The 24732-nt window shown below is 44.6% G+C and overlaps 3 protein-coding genes across 11 annotated transcripts in view; 1 reads left to right on the forward strand and 2 right to left on the reverse strand.

The window, feature by feature from the left end:
• The first annotated feature begins 1 nt into the window (after window position 1).
• LOC120900878 lies at window positions 2-858 on the forward strand. The gene has a single exon (XM_040308444.1). The coding sequence runs from the start codon at window positions 24-26 to the stop codon at window positions 195-197; it is 174 nt and encodes a 57-aa protein (XP_040164378.1). The 5' UTR covers window positions 2-23; the 3' UTR covers window positions 198-858.
• Window positions 859-1150: 292 nt separating this feature from the next.
• On the reverse strand, window positions 1151-17108 carry LOC120900859 (PAN2-PAN3 deadenylation complex subunit PAN3). 4 transcript variants are annotated; one of them, XM_040308387.1, is made up of 17 exons: window positions 16981-17108; window positions 13436-14226; window positions 9508-9589; window positions 9324-9416; window positions 8913-9234; window positions 8716-8816; window positions 7153-7291; window positions 6925-7071; window positions 6717-6857; window positions 6514-6630; window positions 6297-6417; window positions 6095-6217; window positions 5878-6007; window positions 5681-5817; window positions 5416-5607; window positions 5180-5342; window positions 1151-5100 (listed from the first exon to the last, which is right to left on the reverse strand). In XM_040308387.1, exons 3-17 carry the CDS (start codon window positions 9571-9573, stop codon window positions 4984-4986), a joined length of 2109 nt encoding a protein of 702 aa, XP_040164321.1. In that variant the 5' UTR covers window positions 9574-9589; window positions 13436-14226; window positions 16981-17108; the 3' UTR covers window positions 1151-4983. The 4 variants fall into 4 exon arrangements, with proteins under 4 accessions (XP_040164321.1, XP_040164352.1, XP_040164343.1 ...); XM_040308418.1 differs by lacking the exon at window positions 16981-17108 and adding an exon at window positions 16824-16841; XM_040308409.1 differs by lacking the exon at window positions 16981-17108 and adding an exon at window positions 16556-16576.
• A 400-nt stretch (window positions 17109-17508) lies between these two features.
• LOC120898534 (G-protein coupled receptor 52) overlaps window positions 17509-24732 on the reverse strand; it is a 50193-nt gene continuing 42969 nt past the window's right edge. For all 6 annotated transcript variants that reach the window (XM_040304512.1, XM_040304510.1, XM_040304511.1 and 3 more), the window contains one exon: window positions 17509-23757. In XM_040304512.1, the coding sequence (XP_040160446.1) occupies window positions 23181-23757 (577 nt within the window). In that variant the 3' untranslated portion in view covers window positions 17509-23180. The remainder of the gene's footprint in view (window positions 23758-24732) is intronic.

Raw genomic sequence — 24732 nt, forward strand, 5'->3', positions numbered from 1 at the left:
CGCTGCTGCGCGAGCTAAACACGATGGCTTGGTTGGTTGCGTACCCGGCAGTGGCCATGCTGGCCATGTTCATCGTGCTGGTCATCATGCTGATACTCCGGTTCGGTGCACGGTTGTGTCAGCTGCGCCATCACACCCTGCCGGACGATCAGGATTTGCGCGACCAGGCGTACGATCAGAAGGTCAGCTACGCCTGACCGACCGACCCCGGCAGCTGAAACGCCATCAATGACGCCAAAATATTGCTGACGGGAGGAAGGGATGGTGTGTGGCTCCCCCCTTTTTTATTGTATTTCCATTTATTTTTCACAATTCCACTAAGCATTGTTTCATTCTTTTTATAACGTGAATCTCGATTTTCATACCGATCGGGGAGGAACAAACACGAAGGATGCTTTTGCCCCCTTGCAGTTCGCTAGAGCTAGACTTTAGAGATGTGTACTACTAACCATGTGTAGTGTTAGTAACACATAGAAGAGTATTCTTTTTTTTTAATTTCCACAAATGACAGCTAAACGTAAGACTTGTAACTACTCTACTGTGCAACACATTCCGTCCAGAGAAGGGAAAGCTTCCCATAGTTTTAAAAAAGCCGTCCGTTACGAGCGCAACAATTTGTTTGTTTTTGTAGAATGTTCCAACACAAAACGTAGTTTTCCGAAGCAATGCAATGCAGTTAATACATACAGAAAAGAAAACAATGTGCCTTTTATACACAAAACTTTACTAACGTTCATTAAAGTTCCACTCTCACTCATACAAAACCAATCGATTTTTAGAACATTTGTACAAGAAGAAGCAATATGTAGTAAACGATAAAATAAATAAAAACCCTTTTTTAATTTCTACAAAACCCAACCCAGCGATTTGTTTTTTCTTTCACCAGAGAAAACGCTTTCGCACAATAAAACACGGACCCGTTTTATTCAGTAAATATAATTTTTCACATTTTATTTCTCAACGTTTGTTTGTTTGTTTTTTTGTTTTGCGCATTTTTAGTATACGCATTTTCTCCCTACCCTCCTGCTACAATTTTCTCTCCTTCTCCTCCTCCTCCTCCTGCTCTTCTTTTATGTCAAATATAGTTTAACCTTGTCTGAGTTTCATCATCTTTTCACCCTTTTTCATTTTCAGTGGATGTTTGTCTCTATCTCTCTTTGTTTTTTTTTTGTATTCTGCTTTGTTTCTTTCTTCTTCATTATCTTAGTGCATTATTTGTAGTGTATTGATGTATCATTTTCCCTTTTTTTGTTTAACTTTTCCATTTTCCTTTTGCTTGCACACCGATGCTCCCGATGCCTTTCTTTCGTGTGTTCCTTTTCGGTTTCCTGTGTTTTGGTTGGTTCGGTTTGTTTGTTTTTGTTGATGTTTATTATTTTTTTTTCCTAACAAATTTTGTATTTTTCTTCTTCTTGCTTTTGTCCATGGCTAATTGAAAAACGGAAAAATAAAGCAAGGACGCCCGTGTCTTTCGATTGTACCATGTGTTGATTATAGTTTTGTAAGTTCTAATTTTTCCTTCGCGTTACAGGCGCAGTTGTTTTGGTTGCTCAGTGGTGGTGGGTGGGAGTAGTGTTAGTAGAAAATTGCCAGAACAACATCGAAAAAAAAACACCAACCAACTCCCGCACAATGGAAACGCGTACGCAAGTGTTTATGTGTTTCTGTACGTTATCAAAAACTGTGTGTCCATTCAGTCCGGGATAACCAAAAGTTAAATGAGATCAGATCGCGGGTTCTTGCATTATCACAACGGAGGGATGATGATATTTACGATCGTTTCGTGCCTATCTGTCTATGTGTGTGTGTTCGAGAGACAGAAAACATAGAAAATCTGTTCCGGGGAGGTGGAACAGAGGGGGAAGGGGTTAGATGCTTTTTAAAAACGTAAAACAAAACAGAAAAAAAAAACAAATACGAAAAGCTACCATCGTTTCAGTGTTGCTACACATTTAATCATCATCGTCGTCGTCGTCGTCTTCGTGCGTTGCTGCCATTTTCGGCGCGCGCTGCTAGAGGTTCGCTTCGTATGCTGAAGCTATCGAAATAGAATCTACACGGCCATATTACACATACAATATATTTTAAAAGGTAAGTATTCTATGCGTTATTTTTTGTTTTGTTATGTAAATAATATTTTTTTTATCGCGCCTTCTGCTTTACGCTGTGGCCTGTTGCACAGCAGCGTCAGCCGGCTATAATAAGAGTGTAGAAATGATTGTTGTTTTCTTATAAACGAATTCCAAGAGCGTTTGGATCAGAAGTGGGGGGAAAGGTAAGGCAAAAAAAAGGAGAGAAAATTTTGTTAACAGGAAACGGAACGGAAGAACATATAAACAGAAAAGGAAAAACCATAGAGCATTATGAAAATTTATGAAAAGCAGCTCAACTAGAAGAGTTCTATCAAAAAAGGTAAGCAAAGAATGAAACCAAAAAAAATAAAAAAAAAAAGCAGATAGCTTCCAGTTCTGTTGTCCGACCGGGTCGGTTCGCCAGTGGAAAAGTCCAACAAGACAATACATCAGGCCCTGATGGTGACACGCAACTGTGCCCAAAACTGGAAACATAATTGCGCTCAACAAGCACTGCCTCTCCACTGTCTGTCTCTGTTCCACTTCATTTTTTGATCTATTTTCTCCATTTTGTGCATATTTTCCGCCACACTTTTTCGCCTGTTTTCTATTCCATTTTTTTATACAAATATATCTCTGGTTTAATTTATCTTGTTTTTCTCTCTCTGTTTCTCTCTCTCTTTCTCTTCTCTTGTGTTTTCTTTTCGTTTTCAGCTACACATGCACGTTCACATGCGGCTGCTGCGTATTATAATGCGTGCGCCCTTCTTACGCGACACGCGATGCATCTCTCTCTCTCTCTCTCTCGCATGTGTGCTTGCTTGTTTGCGTTAAATATTATTTGTCACAATAAAAAGTCTTTTTTCATGTTTTACCTTCAAATAACCAACAAACACGGCACGGCCCCACTCCGTCAGCACCGCCGCGCCTCCCTCTCCTTCTTTGCCCAGAGTTTTATCAGTATGTCCTGCCGCGGCTTCGGCCCACATCCTCCTGTGTTTCTCTTGGAAGTATATGTATGTGTGTGTATATATATTTGCTTCTGGAGCTTTTTCCCCCTTGCCTCCACGTCTGCCATTGCTCAACGTAGCGGGTGGTGTTGAGCGTGTTCCAATCTTCAACTTCAACTTCAATTAACATATAATTTTCCTCTCCGTCACTTCGTTTTTGCGACTTTGAAACGAACACAAAACACATTTGCTTCCTTGTTTGCCCGATGCCGATACTGTTCCACTTTAGCTTAAACAACCCGTCATTGCAAGCTGTAACACATCACTTAGCGCGAGGGGGAAAAGTAAGTCACCCTTACTAAACTACTAAACAACATAGTTTTTATTGTTGTTTTAGTTAAAATTCCACTGCAATTGTCTCTTACGAACAGTATTTATGCACAAAAAAAAGTGTCAGCTGCTATGTGCACCACAAGTAGTTTAAAGTTAAAATAAACTTCGAATTTCTTCCCAGAACAAAAAAATCCAAAACAACCCACACACTTAGTCAAAGACTTGATCGCACCACAAAAAAGGGAAAGAAAAACAAGTGCTTTTAGAAGCAACAGTCTTACGTTTGAGAAGTTGTACTACAATTTTCCGATACACATTTACATTCTAGAGCGAGACAAATCAATTTCAATAACACAATGTGGAAACAGAAAAAGTAAAAAAAAACATGTTCCATTTATCTCTTTCCTTACTTTTGTTTGTTTGTGTTTTATCACCCTGTTGGATCGCTTTTTCGTTTAAACAGAAATCCTTAAATCACCTAAAACGCCTATTTCATCTCAACCTTAAACTAGCACAATGCGATCTTTCTGCTTTGTAAGTGTTTCCATAACGGATCGTTTCAATTAACAGAACATCAGAACGTACACTATTTGTATACCGCCAGCATTATATCCCAGGAACTGTTAATGCCGTGTTTTGTCTACGCTGTGTGTGTGTGTGTGCAATAACTCGATGCACGAAACAAACAAACAAAAAAGCTACCATACCAGAACTCCATTCGGGACCAATCGATTGAAGCCTAAATAAATCACAACTTAATCGTGGAACATTAAGCATCAAGCAGGACATATAACGGAAAGGGTAAAGCGGTTTGTAGAGAATGTTTGCACAATTATAATTCACCATGATGCGGAGCTGCGCCCGCCCAACTCCACTCCAAAAGCTGGAGCAGAAACAGTGAGCGAAGTCCGCACTTTTTCCTTTTTTTTAGTATATTGTTGTATCACAAATGATAGTTACACCACTTTGAAGTCGTTGTTGTACATACCGTTTTGTTGTTGTTGTTGTTGTTTCTTGCATTGTTTTACTATCGACTGTATAGATTCTTCCGTTTCTTGTGTTTTGTTTCTTTGTGTTTCGATCAGTCTATAACTTTAACACGCTTTCAACAAACAATGTACTTTTTCCCTGTTTTCGAACCATTCGGTATGGTGGAAGATTGCCAAAAAAAAAAAAAGATTAATAATACTCTTTCCTCCTTTCCTGCCACAAACACACTATACCACCGGGCGGTGATTGGGCGAGTATTATTGGCGCATTATTTCATGTGAATTGCAGTTCTGCAAGAAAAAAAAAAATAACGAGAGAAAGAGAGAAAACTCATTGGCTGAAGTAAGAACCAAGTGCACGACACAACCTAATATAGTAACTGTAGGAAAAGACGGAGAGATCGGACCGTTTGGCGGGATTTGATGGGAAGAGGGAGAGGTGGCTGTGGGAACGTAAACGCGGGCGTAGAGAAGGAGCAACTGCACTGCACACACACACACACGCACGAAAAGGTGAAAGGAAGATGGATTGATCGCTGCTGCACGCCAGAGCAGCAGCCAGCCTTCTTTCGCCCTTCATCCGGTGCAGCGTGAGGGGGGCGGCGGCGACGGCGGCGGCCATGCAGTGCCGGTTGGCCACTAGACGGAACCTTCGCTGGCTGCTACCAGCTCGGAAAATGCCTGATCGAGACAGTGCTTCAGCTCAGCATAGGTCACCACTAATACTGATTGTTCGTCACGGGACATAAGTTGAACCTGGGGCGGGAAAGAGAGACAGTTAACGCATGCTGCTTCGAAAGCTTACAACAGCCACAGCCGGCTCTTGCTTGCTTACCTTTTCCATCGTGCCAGCATCCAGCTTGTTGAGGCACTGTACGATATGGGACTGGTTCAGCCACGGGCGGCCATCCTCGGTGACGGTGTGGAAGAGATAGTCCCGAAACAGTTTCAACATGTAGCGATCGCCTGTTTCCGACCACGTCACGTCCAGGTTTAGCCTACGAAACAAGGGGGAGGAAGCGACATGTTAAATGGTGCCCTTGACAAGCTTGGTTGTCGCTCCGTGCTTACTCTGGCCGTTCGTTGATGCAGCCGAGCTTCACGAGCAGCCGGTACAGTCGGCCGTTCTCCATCTCTTTCGCCAGTTCATCCTCCTGTATATCACATTGGGCTTGGAGTGCGTCGAGCTGCACGTAGAATCGGGCACCGATCATGGGCATGATCTCCGTCACCGAGCGGCGGGTATTCGTGTTCAGCAGACATCTGGTGGGACGGATCGCACGGAAATGCGTGTTTTTTTAAATTCAAACACAATCGGGAGGATTGGCCAACTTACATTAGAATATTTCTAAGATCAGAAGAGTAGTGACGGGAGACGAGCTCGACGCTGCTTTGAATTTGATCCCGCTGGACCGATTGTAAGGAACGGCAAGCTAACGCCAGTATTAGCTTTCCCAGTGCCAATAGATCCTCCTGAAAACAAAAGAAAGGGAGGTTAGTAATTTGTTTAAATAACGAAGCAAACCGCCATACCTGCTGATGATGATCTAACACCGTGAGCGGGTTTGGTTGGTTCGGGTCGAACGAGAAGATGTCCGATATGCCCACACAGCTGTACCGTATCCGTTTGCCGGTCACAATGATTTTCGTCGGATCTAACGTACTGTGTTTAGCACGAATTGGGAATGGAAAAAAATAGTACATTGTACAATCGCGCACGAAAATCTCACCCCGCAGACACGCTACTTACCGGCACGCTAGCCCGGCCTGGTGTATCGCACGCAGACCCGCACTCAGCTGTATGATAATTGACCATATTTCATTCTCTGGCAGGAGTGACGTGGCGGCTGTACGATGTAGAGAACTTTTGTGGCTGCAAAAAAGGAAAAAAAATGAATATTTTGACCAGTTTGCACTCCGAAAAGCGTATCAACTTCAACGCTGAACCATACCTGAAGGGACGAGCTTCGCCGGCGAACGGGTCGGTGTAGCCGTTCGTTTCCGGAACGGATGTGAAGTACTTGGAGAGCAGCGTCTGTGACCCGGGATGATAGTCGTACACCATAACTAAAGCTGAAGAATGGAGAAGAGAAAGGTGCGATAAAAAACAAATTACACAATCGGTTCCACACACGAAACACGTTGAGCGTCCCCAACCACAACACTCACAATTATCACCGAAAGTTTTCGTGGTAAAGACTTCCCGCAGCTGCACAATATTTGTGTGCTGCAGCTTCTTCCACTTATCCACCACCTGCACACATTTGGTGGACTGTAGACGGAAACCTGACGAGCAAACGAAAAAAAAGCAGTCAATGGGTTAAATCTCGTTCAGCTTGGAAAGGTAGCGCGAGCAACCGCAACAAACTAACCATGAAGACGCCGCAGGCAGTACTTGACGCCGGTAACGGCATGCGTTGCCCGGTACGTGGACGACGGTGCCAGCTTCGTGTGCAGCTGTACCGACTCGAGCAAACACAGCGAGTGATAGTTTTCCACTTCCAGAGGTATATCTGCAAAACGAGTCCAACGCGATTAGTAGTGCACACTTGCGCGAGAACGATGTGGCCAACCTCGTACCTTGACCGTCGCTCTCGATACTGTTGATGAGTTCGTTTCGCGCTAAAATGTCGTTCCGCAGCTCGTCCTGCATGAAGAATGCGGCCGACACTTGTGCCTTCGATTGCATGTTGATCACGTGCGATGCAGGTCCCGGGTAAACATGTCCTGCGGCAAGAAAGGAGAGAAGAGAAGAGTGGATACAAATTAGGACTAATCCGTTCTGTTAATAAGTTCTCATTGTCTTACCTGGATGGGTGTAACTTATATTAATTTGTGAGCTTGCTATGTGGACAAAGGAGTTATCAGTCGTGTTAACTGTACTGCTCGACGACAGCTGATGGTTGGCTGCCGTTGGATAGAAGTACGTAGTGCCACCAACATTTTCCTGCGGCGCGCCAGACGACGAGTGTTTAGGAAGAGAATTACAAGAAGCGTTAGCGCGTTTGTTATTGATTGGACGACATGTGGCACGGACAAGAGTAGTGGGTGTATGCGTGTGTTTGTGTTTGGTTGTGGACAGGTTTATGCTGCAATTTTAGATCTATACAACAAAGGTGCAAAACCTTCCTTTCGTAGTGTAAGTTAATTAAAATGACTCTTTAGCATTTTCGACGTAATGTACCTACAGTGGCTTATCAAATTGATGATACTTGAAATATTGTCGCAGTTTCTGTTTTAAATACATTGGCTTAAGCTAGATTTAAGTTTTGGTTTCCACCTTTTTTCCCATTTTGAGCATCAAAAGCACCCTGATTTGAAGTCCAACAATTTAATGTAAACTTAAGATGTTGTGGCCGAACGTACCACCTTCAAGGACATAATTTAGTTGTCATGTGCAATAACGGCCTTCTTACTCTACACAAAAATAAAAAGACTTGTTTTGGCCGATAAGCTAATAAGATAAGCTTTGTACCAATAGGAATCGAAGGGTATTCATTAAAATTTCCTATAGTGTTACACTCTAACCTCATTTTAATCTACGAACAGCGGACAAACATTCGAATGGAATAAGTTTCATCAAATCCTATCTTATTCCTGCATTTTGAACGTTTCATTCTTCAATATTTTAAGCCCGGATTGCAGTTTCAGTGAATTTGAACGTGCTTTTTTGGGGTTTTCTGCTACATTTCATGAAATATTAGTCACTATGTCGCTTATCGTACACCAAAAGAAAATAAATTCAATTTCCCAACTATTTACATCTAATTCCCCAAATATAAAAACTGTAAAACGTATTGAAATAATTAATTACATATGAGCATTTCCTTGAGATTCCCCGGTTTGTTCGCGGTGAAAATGAATTTGAGGGGAATTACATGGAAATTCGTTGTATTAATTATTTCCAATATCTTTTACAGTCTTAATATTTGGGGAATTGAATATCCTTTCTTTTGGTGTACGATAAAATTTTGATCGATATTCCATGAATTATAACAAAAAACTAAATTTCACGGTCTATTCTAGACGTACATGTTAAACCAAGTAATTTGATCCGAGTGGATCTGTAAAACAATTTACAGTTTACAATTTACAAACATAGCTAAACTGTGTAAACAAGACCATTTTTACGCACAGTACAGGCTATCATATGGAAGCATCAATTTTTAAAATTCACTGTACATTTTAACCAAAACAAAATTAAAATTCTATAATCATAAAACGCACAACTTTAGATAACAAGCCACGAAACATCAAATCAAGCTCCCGATTAATACAATCCTTCACAAACGGGTTTTAAAAGAATGATGGCCACAGTAAAGAAAACAACAAGAGCACAGCAAAAGCAAAAGTAGAGTAGTGGTAGTTTACTTGATGAATGTTGGTGGTAATTGGCGGTGGTGAAGGTTGGGGCGTAATACGGGGAGATGTATTAGTACTTTGCGGTGATTCGTTTCGCAGCATGTTTCGTCCTGTTTGGGGGAAGAAAAAGCAAAACAAAAGAGAGAAGGTTTAGCAAAACAGGGTTCTCAACCTTCAACCTGTCCCGTTTGCCCACTCGTACTTACCCTTGATCGGTGTGACCGCAAAGGCGGATGTGCTGCTGAGTGCACCGGCCAGTATGTTGCCCGGTACGGGTCCGCCGCCACCCGGCCCAACGTAGCCACCGTTGGTGACGACCCCGCCGCTCTTCACTACCGAGGACAGCACCGCCGCCGGTACGACGGTGGCCTGCTGGGACGGCGGTTGGGCGGCGGCAGCGGCCGTACTGCCGTTGCTGCCGGCGCTGCCATTGCTGCTGCTAAGTATCGAGTAGGACGAGTAAAAGTTCGGCGACGAGGACGTGCTCAGTCGATTGTTTGGAATGAATTCGGGCGACTGTGGTGTCACCTGGTGGTGGAAGCGAAGCGAAGCAGCAAATTAGAGGAAAATATTTAGCAAACAAACCGGTCCGCGAGGCTACTACGATCTATACTTGCCTGTGTTTTTTTGAGCGATATGGGAGAATCGAGCGTTATCTTGGAGAGACCCATCGGCAGTCCGTACGCGGCAGTCGTTCCGTTTTGACGACTCTGGAGGACAGATACGATCGATGAAAAAGGAATTTAGTTAACTTCCTGTGCGTGTGTGTGTGTAGTGTGTTTGATGTCTAGTCTTACTTACCATGTACGTTGCCAGCTTGCTCTCTGAAGGAACTCCATTGGAGGGAGAAAAGAATATTGGATCCATAGTCCACGGCGAGAACCTACGGTGAGGGGTGAGAGGTAAGGGGAGGAAAATAGAGAAACATTAAATATGGGACGGAAGTGAAACAGATGTCAAGATAGTTTAATATCGTTTACAGATGTGGAATAACCTAATTTTCCCTCAGATGCGGTCATATCATTACTAGCTCACACATCTGGTGTCTGATTCTCTGGACAAGAGCAGCCTCACCAACGCCGACATGCGTGGAAGATCTGATGACAAAAAAAGTAAAGCCATTAATTGCATCAGATCTTTAGCCCCCTTTTAAAGCAGAAGATTGCTTTGAAAGCTGAAGATATCCATATTCGGGTTCATGAAAGCCTAGATGACAATGATTTTGCTAAATCCTCTAAAGCGGAGAACATAGAGGCTTTACCTCTCGTGGTGTGAGCTGAATTTGAGGCACAAAACGCTACCCCGAAAGACATAACCGGCAGGTGCAGCAGCTGCTGACAAAACCGTGCCCATCGCCAAAAGCGGTGCGAAAAAAGGTAAACCAAAAAAGAGAATGTCGGTCACCGCCGCAGCTGCTGGTGGTGGTGGTGATGTTAGTGACGGCGGATGCTTCAACGGTTACTATGATGTTGTCGCTCTACATTTTGCCATTCACCCTGATGGTGTTACCGGGAGCTTCAAAGCTCTCTGCCACCGAAACCAAAGCCTCATCTCGTGTGCTGTGGAACAAACCTACGCCTTCAATCTCCATTTTGCCCTCCAATAATAGACACGAAATGAACACACATTGTTGTTAGCTACGCGCGTAGGTGGCGTGCCCCGCTCAAAGGACGCCCAGATTTATGCATCCCACGCGTTTGGTTATGATGCAGCAAATGGACGGAGCGAACTGGGAGCAGAGCAAAAACAGGATCAATATGTGGGTAGATAGTCGCGAAGACTCCCTAACAGCATATAAACACTGCTGTTGCACCACCATTCCCAACATCTGGGGGTTCTCGTTGGAGCGTTTAACCCTCCTGGCCAGCGTCAGCAAACAATGGGCCGATACGACGTATTCAATCGCGGTGCGTCTCTCTTTCTCGCTCTCGGCACATTGGCTTAAATCCATTAATTAGCCAAGAAAAAAGGGGCGATATCATTAGACGGAAGGAACACACGGACCACCACGCCACACTGCAAAAAAAGCGCCGGTTGATTGTGTTTTCGCCTGGGAAACAGGTCCGGCAAAAAGGTGTGTGCTCAATCAGAATCTGGTTCAATATACGGTCGCAAAGTGGAACAATTTCGCACTAATGAAATGATTCTTTTTGCTTGTTTACTTTTTCCTGCGAATGAAACTATTATTAAAAGTGCACTGTCAACACCTTGTCCTTTTTTTCCCCCGCTCCCTTCTAATTGAACACCTTCTTGGCTTATTTATGTTTTCCAGCAAACGGGCATCTCGAACGGACGACGGAATGACGAATTCGGGGTTTCGTGTGTCCCCCCCAACCGGTGGCTGGCACACACGCGCCGACGGCAGCCATTTTTGTTTGCGTTCTCTTTCCGTGAAATAAAATCAACCCTTCGCGCTCCACGCTACAATCTCACGGACACGCACACACACACAATCACAGCACTGTATACAAAGAGGTGTTTTTGATCGTTCTAGCAGCCCTTCGCTTCTGTCGTAAAATGTAAACAACAAACAAACGCGACCAAGGAAGCGGGGCGTACGTGACGCATGAGCAGCTGACAGTGCACTATGGGTCACTCGGTGGTCATATGGGTAGTAAACTTTTCCTTTTTTAAGTACAACGAGGTTAAATCGTGTTCGAGTTTATTTTTGATTCGATAAAATTGTCATTTTAATATGCTCTGCAGATAGTAATAGCAAAAATGTCAACATTTTGACCCACTTTGCGACTCCATTTTCGATCGCCAAAATGTCTTCCAGCGTCGTAAAACTAGTTCGAAAAGTTAGTTGACTTTTAACTTTAATAACTAAACCAAAAATGCATGAAAAGAGGAAACGTTTGTATGTCAAGCAAGCAGGCTCTACTAGCAGGCCTTTGGGACTTATTGAACTTTGGAGAGTACATTTGATCCCATGGATTGTTGAACGGAAATTAAGTGATTTGATAATGGTGCGCTTTTGTGAAGAAATGTGCAATGGATAAAAATAGTATGATGGAAAGACTGCTTGAAGTTTGGAAACCATATTTGCTGAGAATAATATTCATCTTCTTCTTCTTTGGCTTAACAACCGTTGTCGGTCAAGGCCTGCCAGTACCCACTAGTAAAGTGGGCTTGGCTTTCAGTGACTTATTGTTACCATAAGCAGGATAGTCAGTCCTACGTATGGCGGCACGGTCTATTTGGGGATTGAACCCATGACGGGCATGTTGTTAAGTCGTACGAGTTGACGACTGTACTACGAGACCGGCTTGAATAATATTCATAGTAAGGTAAAACTCTAACATTTTCTTACATGCCACTGATTATATGAAGAGAGAAACCTCAAATATTGTTACTATTTAAATTACAATGATCTTTTATACCGCAAAAAAAAAACTCAGAAATCCGGTTTTTTGCATAACGATCGCGCAGATCATGCCGACCGACCAATGGAGACTTTCTTGAGACGCTCGATTGTTTGCTATTACAGTTCAATTCAAAATTTGGTACTTGGAATGAAAACAGTATGGAAAACAATTACACAAAAAAGGTTCTTCTACTTGGCGTAAAGTCCTACATGGACATGCTGGCCTATGCCCAGCCTTTCGAGATTTTTTCAGAGCATAACGTAGCAAGGACTACGGGGGAACGGTCCATATGAGGCTTGAAACCATGACGGGCATGTTATTATAAAGTCGTACAACTAGATGACTATACCACGGGAGCACCCTCATGCACAAAAGCACAAATTCTGTAGCTGTTTGGCTGGTAATAGAAGTTCAGCTAGTGAGTTCAGACTGTCAAGTATAAGGATAAGTTGCAGTCTTTTGCTACACATGAGGAGGATCTAAATGGGTCTGTCCGGCTTTGCAGGAGCGGACGCATGTATAGAATAGGCTACCCGGACCGCGTACAAGTGAAATGGTTGAAATTGTATTGTATTGTATTTTCAAATAAGCCATAGGTCAACATTAACCCAAACCTACGCCGGTGCTGGATTGTGCTTAGAAAGTAGAACATTTACAGGATTTTTCAGGGCTTCACATAGTTGTGGGATACTTCCTTGATTCTGTCTTATTGGAAGTGAACTTCACATGTTGGAAATTGCACTCTATGGCACCCTATCTGAACAGGATCCTTGGAAATTCCTATTGGATTTGTCCAACAATGGTGCTATAGCGTCCAATTCCCATTACATTATGTTCATTTCACGGAAGAAAGAATCATTGAAGTTTCCAACAGCTATGAGAACTCCTGGAAAAACTTGTAAACCACACACACAAAAGCTACCCGCCATCTAGCTGCAATACCAGTAAACCTATCAATGAAATCACTGCAGTTCGCTTCTTGTGCAGTTCACTAATGGTTTTTGAAAATAATTCCGTCCAACGTACGAAGAACGCAAAATTGACCCTCACTTTTCAACACCTCTCAAAACACATCAAAATGCAGCCTCTTCGAAGTGCGAGAATGAACCCCCTGCGTAATGTCCCTCTTGGTGCTATTTCCGAGCGCATGGTGCAGTCAGTGGCAAGGTTCAACTGCGAGCATGGCTGTGGGGCCGTGTGTGTCGTTGTGCATACCACACACAGCAAGAAACATACCACACCACGACGGCGGCCCCACACAACACGAGAAACGATTTCTATGCATCAGTGTGTGTGTGTGTGTAAATGTTTGTGCGTCCAAGTGACGGCGTATGAAACAAGGTCAATGTACAAAACCATACCTGAGTGTGTTTCGTTATAGTTCACTTCTTGGCCACTGCTTCTTCGCTGACTCGCGCCGCGCCTGCAGAGGGAAGGGTGGCGCGACGATCGCCGCCCGTGCACGATCGGCCACGGGGCACACGGGTTGGGCGGTGTGTAGGTGGGGAGGGGTGTAGCGGGGAGTGTAGATTTTGCTCGCTCGCTCGCGGCCTGCTGTCCCCGCTTGTTCCAGTTCGTCTGGTTTCGTCGGTACCACCTCTGTGCCCAGGGAAGGGACGGAGAGCGTGGGACAGGGGGCGGTCGCGATTTTGAGGGTGGTGGGTGGCAGCAGGTCGTACACACGGTGCGGTGGGGCGCTGTTAGTAGCGGTTTTGCCCTCCACGTTTCACACACACACACGCCGCCGTGCGACAGGCGTGTGCCGCGGGCTGGTTTCCCCCTCACACCTCTTGCTTTCCCTTCCCTTTCGGCAACAGTACACCTAATTCGTTGTTGCGGTGGCGGCAGCGGCGATGCTTTCTCTCACGTTGCTCTCACTTCACTTCTGGCTCGTCTCGGTCTCCTCCTCATCGACCGACAAACAACACACACACCGTGTGGCGCCCCCGTAGAGATGACGATGATGGAGGGGGGAAGAAAGGTTGCTCTTCTTTTTCTTTTTCTTTTACTATTGCCAAAACTTTCTTTCTCTCACTCACGCTCGAAACATATGCACTCACAAACACATAGAGCGAGTGACACACACAAACATACACCTTTCGTCGTCGTTTATAAGTTTCGTGGCGCTAAACCGCTGCTTGATCGCGCTTCACTGCTTTCACAACACAAAACACAGCGGCGGCACAAACATGGAAAAAAGGTGAACAAAAAGGATGAATAATAGTAAAAAAAAAGAATAAGCACAGTAGAAAATTTCACATCAGCACATCAACGTGGGAGAAAGTTCCAAACAAAGGGAGGAAGCGAGTAGAACAACAATTTAGGTGCAAAATATCACACGCACATTTACGCACAGCTCAGCTGACAATAATGTAGCACACTGTACATTTTTTCCTAAACTACCAGAACAATAAAGAAACTGAAAAACAACGGTACTTTTAAGCGATCCTTCTTGACGCGATCAGTTCCCCGGGTGGAAAGAAGGATGTGATGAGAGCATTTTCTTTCGCCACTTTCATCCATCTTTCGGGCACACGGACACACACACAAACCAAAAGTAACCCCCTTCACCCCACAAACAGTTGCTCTCTTTCTCTCTCACACACACGCACACACCGTCGTTCGCCAATATTTCCTCCGTCAGCACCTTCTCCAACATAACACAACACAACAACAACACCACGGTACAGCACAATATTGTGATGATGCTTTTCAATCATCAACCAAACGGCAGTAGGCGAGATGTGTGAGAGAAAGCGAGTACGAGAGAATGAGACAGAGAAAGAGCGAGGGAGAGGGATGGAGAGAAAAAGTGACAGAGAGAGGGCATCCGCGTTCACTGCACTTTTTTCATCCCCCATTGCAGAGTATTGCACCGAGCGAAAGAGTAATGGGTTCGTTCTGAAATTAATTAATGCCGACTTCACTCCATTTTGACCATCGAAGCCATCATTGTCCATGCTCGTGTGGGTGGAAATTTGTCCATTTTTTTCTGTGGGCTTTTTCAAACAACCCCCCTCGCCAACAGGTGGTAACACACACAAGCAGCACAGCAGCAGCAGCAATCAAGGGGGGGGGGGGGGGCAATAAAGAGAGCATTTTAATCGCTTGCGGAGAGGGTTGCTGGAGGTGGCGGACGAGGAGTAAGAGGAGGAGAAAGGGGAAAAATGGGGGGTGTGTGTGCGGGGGGTGTATGTGTGTTGTAAACAACCCCGTCCGGCTCTCCTTGCCTCGCGCGATAAGAAATCACGCCAACAGACTTAATGCAAGAGCAAAAAGAAGAAAACATTCATCCCTTTCGCCGCTCCGCCTTTACACTCTCCTTTCCAGCACTAGCAGCAGGGTCATTTCTTGGTCCAATCCCACCACCCAAAAGGTATGGGGCCAAAATTTTGAAACGCAGTATTTTGTTGCTTTGCGACCTCTTCTTCGTCGTCTTATTTTTCTTCTTTCACGCGCAAATCAATTCGCCTGTCTGCGGTGTGTGTGCGTGTGTGTGTGTGTGTTTGTGTCGGTTTGTTTCATGGTAAAGGAAAAATGCAACAATCACAACCTGACGCTGCTGTCCCTTTCCCGGCCCGTTGTTACCGTGTTCGTTGAGGGAGGGTATAGAACTTTCCCAACATCCCCTCGTTTCTCACGATTTGGAAAATACACACACACACACACACACACACACACCAGTTGGAGCGCACACCTCCAACCCACACACACACACGAAGCGCACGCACACGCACACGCACGGACACAGCGCCATTGTTTGTACGAGAAAGACGTTCTCTATTGCTTCGACGGGGCAACGGAAAAGGACAAATTTAGCAACGGCAAACAACAGCAAAAAAACCCTCAACCGGAACAATATGTTGTCAGTTAGTCGCCGTACTTCTCAACATGGCTGGCTGGTGAAACATACACACACACACACACCGGCGGAAAGAGGAACCACTGCTTTTCTCCCCATGTACGCCATGGAACCTTTGCTGCATGGAGGAAGAACTTGAACCGTCCATCGTAGCAGGCCGTACCCAGAGGCCCGTGTTGCTGTTTCGCTTTTCTCGCAAGCTATTCACTTTCGACGGCCATTCGAAGCACATACACGCACACACACGCGCAGACACACGGTAGGCCCCGTGAGAGAGCTGAAACCGCTACGCAATTCGAAACGAAAACAGACTCAACACGGAAAAGAACGCGAATTGTGGCTGGAGGAAAAGATGAAGGCAAAACAACAACAACAAAAACACGTCCGTTGACACACACACGCCCACATGCGAGCACACGCGCGCGGTCGAGACCTCCTGCAACGGTGTTGAGCTGTGTGTGTTTGTGTGTATTTTTTGTTGTGTTGTGCTGCTGCTGGTTGGCCATGTATTTTAGTGCGTCGTTGCTACTTCGCACTTTCGACGGTGCGTCCTCCTTGTGCGCCCTTGTACAACATCACACACACACACGCACACATGAACACAAGCCACCGCTAGTACCTTTCCACCAGTCTTTGCGTACACATTACCCACCCTTCCCCCACGAACACAGTGAGAATGCGTGAGACGACGCTTCTTGCCACAGCACAACACAACAAAATCACTTTGACCCGAAAATAAAGAAACAACACACTCTCTCGCACCACAAGGCACACTCATGCAAACCACGCACACACACACACACACACATCGACGGTCGCGTTGTGCACGTTCCTTTCCACCCCTTCGTTTTTCGTTCGTTTTCGTTGCTTTTGCTGCTAAATGCCACCTTACTGAAGGGCTGGGGAAATTAAAACACTTTCCACCGTGGGACGCCTACATTTAGCGGGCATGGAAAATCATCACAAACACACACACACACACACACACACACACACACACACACACACACAATTCGATGGTCACGGTTTTCCCGAAACGCTCACCATTTTCGATCGCGCAGCAAAAATAAAGAAGCTGCACATCCGGAGAGCTGCTAGTTTGTCTGGCGCACACACCAAAATAATGCACGACTTGTTTGGCAAAGCGGATCACCGTTTCAGCTTACGATATGTGTATGCGTGCGTGCGTGTGTGCGACGCGACCTGTCAGTTGGCAGCTGAGCGGGTTGTCTCGCTCGTGCAGCCGCCTCCCGATGCGGCCATCTCGCTTGCCCTTGAACCGTGCTGAGAGAAAAACGCGAGCAAATTCGCTCTCTCGCAAAAATAAGTTTGTTGCTTCGGTGCGTTTATGGTACCGTGTTGCAGGTTTGGCGTTTGACATTCAGCTGATGGATGGGATATTTTGCTAGCTGTGGAAAGGTTATTTTGGTAATTTAGGTTTTTAAATTGTGGCCGTTATTGGGAAATTGTTCACTTTCATTCATATGGCAAGATAATCCTCTCGTGAAATTTAACGCGTTGTGTGATATCCAAATACCCTTTCGGGGAGAAAAAAATAACCATTGCCAAAAATGCATTTTCTTTTTTTTTATTTGGAAATGGTTTATTATAAATTAAAAAATCTGGACATCATTCGTCACACATTTCTTTCTAAGTTTCTTTTGTTTTTACTTCTTAATCGTTTTCATTCACGCTATGATGGAACAGCCAGTTTTCAAATATTCTAATGTTTTTTTTGTTCTTCTTCGTGAATTACATGTTACGTCTCTTTGCTGCCGGCTGCGAATGCTACAATGCTGTAGTTTTATTTCCCACAATTTTGTTTAATTGATTATATACGGAAGCTTCTACAAAGTGTGTGTACATGTGTGGTTTTGGTTTGCATTTGTTCCGGTAGCCTTCACTTGCGCCTTGTACATAGTTTTGTTGTTTTTTTTTGTCTCCCCATGAGCCCAGGACAACTAGTTTCCTATGTGCTCATGCCTTTTTATGACCGGCATGTGCAGTCGTGTTTGTAAAGAATAAAAAAGAAAGATAACACCGAATATGAAGTATTGTGTAAATAAATTATAAAGTAGAACAATCATTTTGAAGTATTGTATGAAAGTAATGCCTTTTAAATTTGAATAAAAAGTTGACAAATTGTCTAAGAAAAGTACTGAATATGTTAACCTTCTAAAACTCTTGTTAAACTCTTGTTAAGTCTTGAAAAAAAAAATCTAACGAAACAAATAAAAAATATCAAACAGATAAATATCCCATGAAACGTATCGATTAAATTCGTTCGTCAAATTCAAGCAACGGTTGGCTTGCTTTCTGTTTTGTGTGTGTGTGTTTGTTTGCACTAAGCTTAGCCGCAAGTACTACTGAAACTGTTTTCTGTTTGCCTGTTTACACGTATCAATAGCCAATGAGATTAAATGTTCGACTTTATAGCGTCATCCATCGAGTGTGAGAGAGAAAAAGTGAGAAAGTTCGCCCGAAACGCGTCCCAATCCGTCCACTCAGAGCTGAGCAATTCTATTAACCTGACTAAGGTATATGCGCATACATGTAATAAACGTGAACGGGAGTCATCACGACCAACCGTTCTCTCTCTATCTCTCTCTCCATCACTGTGTATTTGTTTGTTAGTGAACACTAGTCTACGACCGAAGCGAAATATGGAATTACATACAGCCCCTGTGCACGCACACACGCACACACACTCATCCACGGCACGTGCTGGTGTGCCTTTGCTGTACGGGGTAAGACGTGACAACGGGGTGGAAAATGTAGTAGAAGTAAAACCACACAACCACACTTTTTTTCATTTTCGGGTTTTCGGCACTCTCTTCACCCACAGACCGTACTAAACCACCGACCTAATAAGCCTAATCCTGGATTGAACAACGTTTCCGTACACTACAAGCAACGGTTGTCTAACCCTGAATTGGCGGGCTACTTAGACTGTAACGCGTATCGGAGTGTAACGCATTGTAACGGTTATATTTGGATTTGAATTTCAGTAGCGGTGTAAGTTTGTTCTTAAAAACATGTGATTTTGTTTATGTGAGATTATACGGATCTGGTTTCTGTTTTTGCAAGTCGTTTAAAACGTAGCTCTATCTTTTTGTCTTCTTCCCTATATCAGCTCCCGCTACTATCAGCTAGTGTTGCGCAGTGTGTGAAAGAAGTATAGCTTAAAATCGATTTACTCCGGAGGGGTGAAATCTTGATCAGAGCGATCAGAGACACGGCGATGAAGCAACAACCGTACAGCTTGTTGTAGTAAGGATCGTTAAAAGGGTTCATACATTTTTTTTAGTAAATTAAGATCACCTCCTGCTCGTCACTCGCCAAGTACGTTGCTTTGGTTTCTGTCTGGGCGTTACGCTTTACCCCGTTTCGAAGGAAATAGTTTTGACATGCTGGCAACTCACACCAAAAAACAAACGTTCGCCAACACTTGGGGGCAGTTTCGTTATTCCATTTACCTTACCGTTTCAACAACCATGTTTGATCTCTGATAAAGAGTTGCTAATCTAAACAAACACGCCGTGAGGCGCCAGGAGAGGCGTTACACGCGCGTGTGACGAATTTCACGGGACCTGCACGGGAAATAGCATCCCTACATCTTTTTGCTACCCTGGATTACATGGTAATTATGTACGTGTGTGTGTGTCTGTGCATGTGTTAGTTCGGTGTGTATGTAGGCCTTATGGAAACATATATGCCAAAACCATGATAGTACAGACTGGTTAATGGGGCGCGGGGACTGGCTAGGGAGGGAGGCTTTTTGGTATTGCTTGCTCCCGAATTAAGTAGTGGGCCGAGCGGAAAAGGGCACTAGTGTGGGTGAGTGTGTGTCTGACTGATACATTACTTCGGCACCTTTCTGTGCACAATTCAAAGTTGGGCTAAGACAGGTGTAGATGTAGCTGTAGTAGTAGTAGTAATAGTAATAGTAGCTGTGGTTTTAAACGTAACATTATTAGTAGAACTGGCTAGTGATCGCATGGAAGGACATTATTGGATCCAGTGCACCAGTGCTGTTCGCGGTCGATCACACGCAAGGAGGATCCAGCTCCAGGTATTGTGCCAAAACTCACACTCCTTTGCGCCCATCTTTCTCTAACTGCTGCTGCTGCTGCTGCGGCTGCTTCTTACAAACAAATGTTAAAGGAATGATTGAACCATTTGCTAAGGAAATGTCCCTGTTTTTCTGCAGTGTCATTACTATTACTTTTCCTGCATTCTTAAGATTAGTTCCCGTGCCCGTGTTCGTACCCGCGACGTTAAACCACCGATCGAGACCGTCCTTCCTTTTTACGCTACCGTACCATACTAAACTCGTTTACTTGCTTACGTTTACTTCTGTGTATCATTACTTATTGCAGTACGGTTTAATGCGCTGCTCCATTTTCCCTGTCCCTATTAGCTTGCCTACGTTAGCTTATTAACATTGTTTTATTTTACTTTTATTCCAGCTTGCTTTTACCTGTGTGTTTGCGTCGGTTCGTGATTCTGGTGTTCTATTTTTCACTTATGTACTCGTTTCGCTTCTCCGGGTTTTTTTGTTTTTCTTTTTCTGGTAACGACTACTAAGAGCATCGAACAAACATTTGTACGAAATGTTAACGAACTTACGATTAAATAATTATTAGCCTATTCTTTTACCGACTTCTGTGGTGTCTAGTTCATCATGCCACTGTATTGATTTTGCACAAAGGTTGTTTCTATTTTTTTTTGGGAGGAAAAAACCGAAAGCTTTGCTAGTAGTTTGACCCGGGACCGAAAAGGATCGTTGTTGTTCCGCGACTGTTTAAGTTAATTTAGAAAGAAAAATTAAGTATTCACATCAATAATCAGGAGAAAAGAGAGTCTAACGTGAATATTAAAACGCACTTCTCTTTGCCCAATATTCCAACTTAACAGCAAAATTCTACAGTATCTAACCCATACGCTACTAACAAACAGAGAGCGAAAGTGGTTCCCTATGTACATAAGTAGTGGCTAACAAAGCTGGTTCGACTCTTGCATCGATTCCCATTGCCTGGAGACTGGATTAACCTGGCAATAGATAATTACGCAGTTCCCCCACCCAAAAACAAAGCAGCCGGTCTACTAACGAATAACAATGGGCACGGGTGGGAGAGGAAAGGAATTGTGTGGTGCCGCCTAATGGTGGGGTATTATTGCTTCGATGTGGGGAGGAGAACAGGACTCACAACGCCCTGTCTCCGAAAAATGTGGGATGAGCTGTCGAAAACCAAACTGATCTGCTCTAACGATGAGATCGCACATTTAGTTTCATACACTGCTCCAGCATGCGATTCGGAGCAAACAATCCGATCCTGCGCGATTAGCTGGTGCAGTTGGCTACTGTTTTGTTTTGCATTTCGTTTAACAAGTTTCTCTTTCGCCCTTCGCTGTCTACTGCTACAATATTTTGTTTTCATTTATTAAAGATTAAACATGCACACTTACTGTTTTTTGTTTGTTTGTTTGCTTACGTCTTTCTACACCTTTTTGTTTTGTTTGTTTATATGTTTCGTTTCTCTCTTTCTCTCTACATTTCCACTTGCCTGTGTGAGTGTGTGTTGCAATTGCAAGCATTTCTTTGCGATGCGTGCAAATAGTGTGTTTTGTTTCGTTTACTTTTACTTTTACATTGGTTTAGTCTCACTCGTTTAAAAATCTAGAAAATATAACCATACACTTGAAACTGCTGACAGGCTTGCGTACCTACAATCTCTATACGCCTTGGATTTCGGCTTGCGGCTGTCTATGTACGGCTTTTTGGCTCTCTTTTTGTTTGCAAGCGTGTGCAGTAGTAAGCGCTGCTTGCTTGCTTGCTAGTGGTAGCGGCCTGATGCGTTACTTCCTAACCCTGTTCTTCTGTCACCTCTGCTGTATCGCTAGTTTGTTTGGTAGTTTATACCATCTTCCATCTTAGCTTTTTGGCATGGTTTGCAAATGTTTTATCATCTAACTGTAGTCGCTTTGCGCTACTTTACTGATGCAGTTTCGGTGTGTTTTTTCTTCTTCTTCTTCTTGTTCGCCTTCTCTCCCTTGTATATTGATTCCGATAGCGTATGAATTCGATCCACAGTATGTATCGGTTATTGGTGAGCCCTGAAATAATGTGTTTGCTTAAGTACCGGAACCTTCATTTGCTGAAGTCCTCTCTCTCTCTCTCTCTCTCTCGCTCTATCCATCGTACTGCTGGAACGCAACGCACGTGGAGAAAGAAACATCGCAGCAGCTCGTCTTGCTGTCTCACTCAAAAGGTTAGTTTGTTGCATTCTTTCATGCCTCTCCAACACGAACGGTCTGCACAGTACTAGCTTAGAGCGCAACGTTCGCCCAACAAACAGCACACAAACATTGAAAGATCTATTCGAGACAAATTGATTGATTGTTCAAAAGGTTCTAATGGGGGGAATAGGTTTTTTTTCTCCAATCATTCTGCGCCTTTCTCCCACAAACACACAGACACAGCCCACAGTTTTGTAGCAATGTAATTGAGTCTACCGCGCCGAGAGACACTACCCGAGAGACAGGCACGCGACAAAGTGGGTGCAGCAGCAGTAGCAGGTGCATAGTGTACTAGGCTACTAGCTGTCGAGATCTGCTCCCGCCTTCTTAGCAGCTAGAAGTTAATGCAGCCTTATAGCGGCGCTTCCTACGGCCTATCGATTGAAGTAAAACGGGATAACCTGTAAACACGCACGTTTATACTGTGTATAAGAGGAGTACGGCTATATGGCGCGGGCGGTATATAAGGGAGAATAAGATACAATGTTTGCCATCGCTGTCTAACGGCGGCCTAAGTCAGCGCTCTTCTTAGTAGTAGAAGTAGTAGTCGATAGTAGCAATAGCAGTATTAGTAGTAGTAGTAGTAGTGCAGTTTGCTGTCGATGGTTTCGCTTGAGTGGTAATTGTACGCCGGGAACTACCTTGCTCTAACCCTGCCGAATAAAAAGCGCGTGGTTTTTTTCTTCTCTTGCTTGAGTTCGCTGCCAACTACCCTAACTCCCTTATTAACCCTACTCCACTGGGACTGTCCCGGGATCGGGTCGGTACAGTTTAATAGCACAAAGTGTTTGTGTGTATCTGTGTGTGTATCTCTGTGTGTGTGTGTAAGTAAAGTTGATTGTACGATCGTTCGATTCAACTCTCCGGAATCGTGCTCACCGGCTGACCAGAGCAGTGCGCGTGTTTGTGAAGTCCATCCGTCCGTCTGTGCAGTCCGTCCCGCCTTAGTCGTCCGGATCCAGCCCGATCAGCTCCGCCTGCAGCCGGCCCTTCGTCTTGCAGCAGATCGTGAGGAAGAGGAGCCGCACCAGCAGCCGGAACTGCTGCGACATGCTCGTCATGATGATGATCTTCCAGAACGAGTTGAGGATGCCGATCCAGACGGCGCCGAAGTGCAGCAGCGGATTGTCGATCGTCTCCCCGGACACCAGCTCGTAGATGCGCAACCCAATGTACGGTGCCCACGAGATCCAGAAGGAAAACACCAATGCGAACGACATGCAGTGACTGGGGTTCGCTAGGTTCTCGGCGAGCGCCGTGGCGTACTCCTTATCGTGGATCGGTGCACCCGATCGCACTTTGCGCATCATCGTGAAGATGTAGCCGTAGTTGTAGACGATCGAGATGACACTCGGCCCCAGGACTAGGATTGCCAGCGTTGCGCTATAAGCCGCCATGTTGCCCCACTCGAGCATACAGATGTTGGTGGTTTTACTGTAGTTGGCCTCGTTGTAGCCGAGCAGCGGTGGACAGCAAAGCATGGCTGCCGAGATCCACGTGAACGCCATCCAGCATTGGCATCTTTATCGGGAAATCGGTGGGTTGGATGGGAGGGGAAGAGTGAAGGGACAGGGGATGGGGGAGGGTGAGTTGGGGTAGGTAGGGGAGGGGTTGTTACGGGTCAGACAGAGAGCGAGCAAGTGGGTGAAGAAAAAAAGCGAAAGGAAAACGAAAAAAAAAACAGAGAGAGAGAGAGAGACAGAGAGAAACAGAGAGAGAAAAAAAGAGAGAGAAAGAGAGAGAAAGAGAGGATTTCGATCCGTTAGTACGCTCTGTTCGGGCTGGCTTCGCTTCCAATCAAGCGTCTAGGCATTAATCCCGAATACGAATACGGTAATTACGGATTAAGGAATAACGCAAAATACGCAGCATAAGGCTTATCATACAGAGAGATACGGTAAAGAATGCAAACACAAAACAAAAGGAGAAACAAATGAAGAAGAAAACACAAGGAAGCGTTGTCAAACCCCCGTCCCACGTGGCGTGACAGGTGGCAGTAGTTAAGTGGTGGCAGAGGGTTGTGTATGGGCGGCTGAGAGGGGGCTGAGGGTGTGTACGGCACAATTGGAAACAAAAAAAAAAACATCTACGCAGCGCAACTACAAACACGACAACAGCGCAACGATAGCGCACGCGGCCAAGCTGCGTGTGTGGTTTACAGCGTTTACGTGGAACGCAAACGGCTTGCGCCCTGCTGGGGGATAGGGGGTCGTGCACGTGCCAGAGTGCGGCGTGGGGAACAATTAACTACCTCTACAAACTAAGCGGTGGTGCGAAGTTGTATCACTTTTACTAAACAGAAAGAGTATAGAACATATATAGGAGGGGGGGGGGGGTATGAGATCGCTCAAGAAAAGGGGTAACGGGCATGATGGTTGATGGAGAGCGGATTGTTATAACAGATTGTATAAAGATGTATTGTTTCTAATTATAATGTTCAAGAAACATAATTTTTAGGGATTTTTTTATCAGCATTAACCCTTAGGATAGTATCTC

Source organism: Anopheles arabiensis, chromosome 2, assembly GCF_016920715.1.
Source record: "Anopheles arabiensis isolate DONGOLA chromosome 2, AaraD3, whole genome shotgun sequence".
Classification (NCBI taxonomy): domain Eukaryota; kingdom Metazoa; phylum Arthropoda; class Insecta; order Diptera; family Culicidae; genus Anopheles; species Anopheles arabiensis.